General features: G+C 40.8%; 1 protein-coding gene across 1 annotated transcript in view; it reads right to left on the bottom strand.

Annotated features, from left to right (window-relative positions):
- The window catches only part of DMGDH (dimethylglycine dehydrogenase), an 86,211-nt gene that overhangs the window by 50,855 nt on the left and 32,351 nt on the right, over positions 1 to 3,005 (bottom strand). The window contains 1 exon segment of the mRNA XM_012664481.1: positions 1,859 to 2,126. Coding sequence (XP_012519935.1) covers positions 1,859 to 2,126 — 268 coding nt within the window.

Genomic DNA, 3,005 nt, shown 5'->3' with positions numbered 1-3,005 from the left:
TTTATATATATATATATTTTTTAGTTGTCCAGCTAATTTCTTGCTATTTTTAGTAGAGACGGGGTCTCGCTCTTGCTCAGGTTGGTCTCGAACTCCTGAGCTCAAACAATCCGCCTGCCTCGGCCTGTGCTATGATTACAGGTGTGAGCCACCACACCCGGCTCTGCCACTTGTTTCTAAGTCTAAATTTGACATTCACTATCAACAGATGGATGCCCATGATATTATTGAGAAAAATAATGTTATTGTTCCTAAAGCAAAATTATAAAAGTTAACCTTTTTAATTAATAAAAAATTCAAATGTTTGAATATTAACAGTTTCCCATATTTAATCAAATCACAAATTTTAAAAAACAACAATTTGGTCTGTCAAGTGAGATCTTTATCTTTTAATTAACCATAAGATCCTGTTTCTTTCCCCCAGATGAGGGCAAATGGGAGTTTACAAAGTCATTCCAGGACACTGGGAAAAGTAAAATACTACTCCAGGATCTAAAATGATGGATTTTAGATCCCTTCTATCTTTCCTTTCAGCAGGGAAGGAATGGCATGGAGGCCTCCTTCCTCCAGCCTGCTCCCACATACATCCAAGGGCTGGAGCTCTGTGAAAAGAGGCAGGGTCTTGGAGTACAATCGTCTTCTTGTTCTAAAAGTCACTGTGATTTCAGGCAAGGCAAGAGATGAGCTTCTAGAAGAAAGTCTCTTCCAATACTGGTGATATTCCCACATAGTAGCCAGCAGCTCGTCGTTGCTCCTCCGGGGAACTGCATTTGGGTCAGTTGTGTGGAGGCCTGGAGACCACCAGGGTGGGACTAGGACGTATGGGCACCCACACCCAGGGACAGCTAACAATATGGCTTTCCCTCCAACTGGTATTATTTAAATATTTATTCAACATTTATATGGAGGAAAGGCTGGCAGCATGGGGGAAGAGCAGAGAGGGAGCTCCAGGTGGCAGGTCCTTCCCTCTGGGATCAGGAATGATTCTGCTCTAGCCCAAATGTGCAGCACCTACTCAGCAAAACTAAAGCCCTGAAGCTAGTGGGCCGGACTTCAATGGAAGGCCGTTGAGCGATCATTTGCTGTTACGTGGGCCTACTCTTTGAGAAGTAGGAGGGACTCATTTCCTATCTCAAAGAGCTTATCAAAATGTAATTCTAGAAAGTACCATTATCTCTATTTCTTTATGTTTCCTGTAGCATTTCAGTATCCCAATGATATTTTGGCTCCCTTTAGATTAAAACCGGAGGTACTGCCTTAGGCCACTCAATCTTTAATCTGGCACTGTGGAAATGTTTCATGAAAAACAAAAACAGAGCTGTCTCCCTTACAGAACTTAAAAGAGAAACTATAGTACCTCCTGCTTTAGCAGAGAGACCTGAGCCTTTACCCTATGCATTTATGTAGCATGGGAGGGCCTCAGCTGGCGGTACCAACCTACCCTGCTCTGTTATAGATGCCTAGGCTTTCATTCTTAGTAGGATGGATATCTGGCCTCTAATACCTGTCATGTTTCCAACTGTAAAAGCACAATAGCAGCTATATTCAAATCTTGAAAGTAACCATGCTGGCAGCAGATCAAGGAGGTAGGGAAAAGGCAGGAGGCTGGTAAAAATATACCTGGAGCCTTGCAAAGCAGCTGGAACACGTTTCTTCAGCTTCTCTACCACCAGCTACATCTTCTCTCTTTCCTCACTCCCTGCTGTGATTGTTCAAAGGGATGAAAGAACAGAGCTCACCTGAAACGCCTCACCTCCAAAGTCCCCGGTATGTTACAGTCTAGTATTATAGTCATCTTATTCTACAGCCAGCCCCCATCATGGAGAGAATGAACCATACATGTCGGACCTGCACACACTTTTGTTTGCTGAACCCACCTGGAGGAACTCCACTGGTGACCCAGGAGTCCTGAACTTTCATTTTCTCCTGACTTTCATATGGACCAAACAAAAGCCCATCCCTTTCCTGTCGAAGGTAAAATGATCCTTCCAGATCACGGATCACAGGAAGTTCTCGTTTCAAAGCTTTCACTTCGGGTATAGTTGATGTAACAACGTACTGATGTTGAACCGGAATGAGAGGATGTTCTAGTCCAATCATTTTACCTACTTCGCGAGCCCAAAATCCTTAAAAAAAAAAAATCATTTTAAAATGTCAGCACATATATAAGCATACCATATCAGACACTGATATAGATAGCAATTTTTATTAAAATAAAATATTTAGAAGGCTTAGGTACTCACGGCAAAGTCTAAAGAATGTCATAAGAATCTTTAACATTTTTGTCATTGCAAAATTAAATAGGGGAAGAGAAGACAAGACAATATTTTGCTTTGCCCAGAGTTTTGAAGATATCTGGAATCTAAGGGAATGCCATTCCTGAAAAAGTATTTTGCCCATAAGCAAAGCTAGGCAGAAAAAAAAAAAAACAAAAAATTTTATTTGAAAGATAAAACAAAAAATCCAAATATATAAAATGCACTGATGTTGATAAAAAAGTATGGTAATAGACTGACCAATCCTACTTGTGGACAGGAGTTGTCAGGCAAAGAGGCCCCATGTTGATGTGATCAACATAATACGTAAGGACAGCACATGATAAAGCCCTGAAAGTCAATTCCTCTGTCCCCCAAACCTATTCTCCCCAAATTGTTGATGTCTAAAATTCCACAAGCACAAAATGGTGCTGTTAACTTAAAATTCGAAAATGTATGTATTTTGGGAGACAGAGCACATTAAGTTTTATCTGTTGTTTTAAAAGTTTAAGTTGAGGAAGTTTGCAAGATCCTTTCCATAAAGGGCACAAAGGCACGAGGAGTCAAAAACAGGGAAGAAGAGAAGCCAGAGGAGGGGAGGACTGGGTTCAAAAGTAGGTGGGGAGTTCCCCAAACAAACGTTTCTCACTTCACGATTTGCATAGGGACTATCTTATTGATGGAAATTAATGTTATTTTTTTCATTTGCAAAAGACAGAATTGGATAATTTGTAGCTGAAGGGACCTTTG

The sequence above is a fragment of the Propithecus coquereli genome, unplaced genomic scaffold (genome assembly GCF_000956105.1).
Source record: "Propithecus coquereli isolate 6110/MARCELLA unplaced genomic scaffold, Pcoq_1.0 Scaffold9, whole genome shotgun sequence".
Lineage (NCBI taxonomy): Eukaryota > Metazoa > Chordata > Mammalia > Primates > Indriidae > Propithecus > Propithecus coquereli.
The sequence above is the reverse complement of the archived record's forward strand: the minus strand, read 5'-3'. Positions and strand labels throughout refer to the sequence as shown.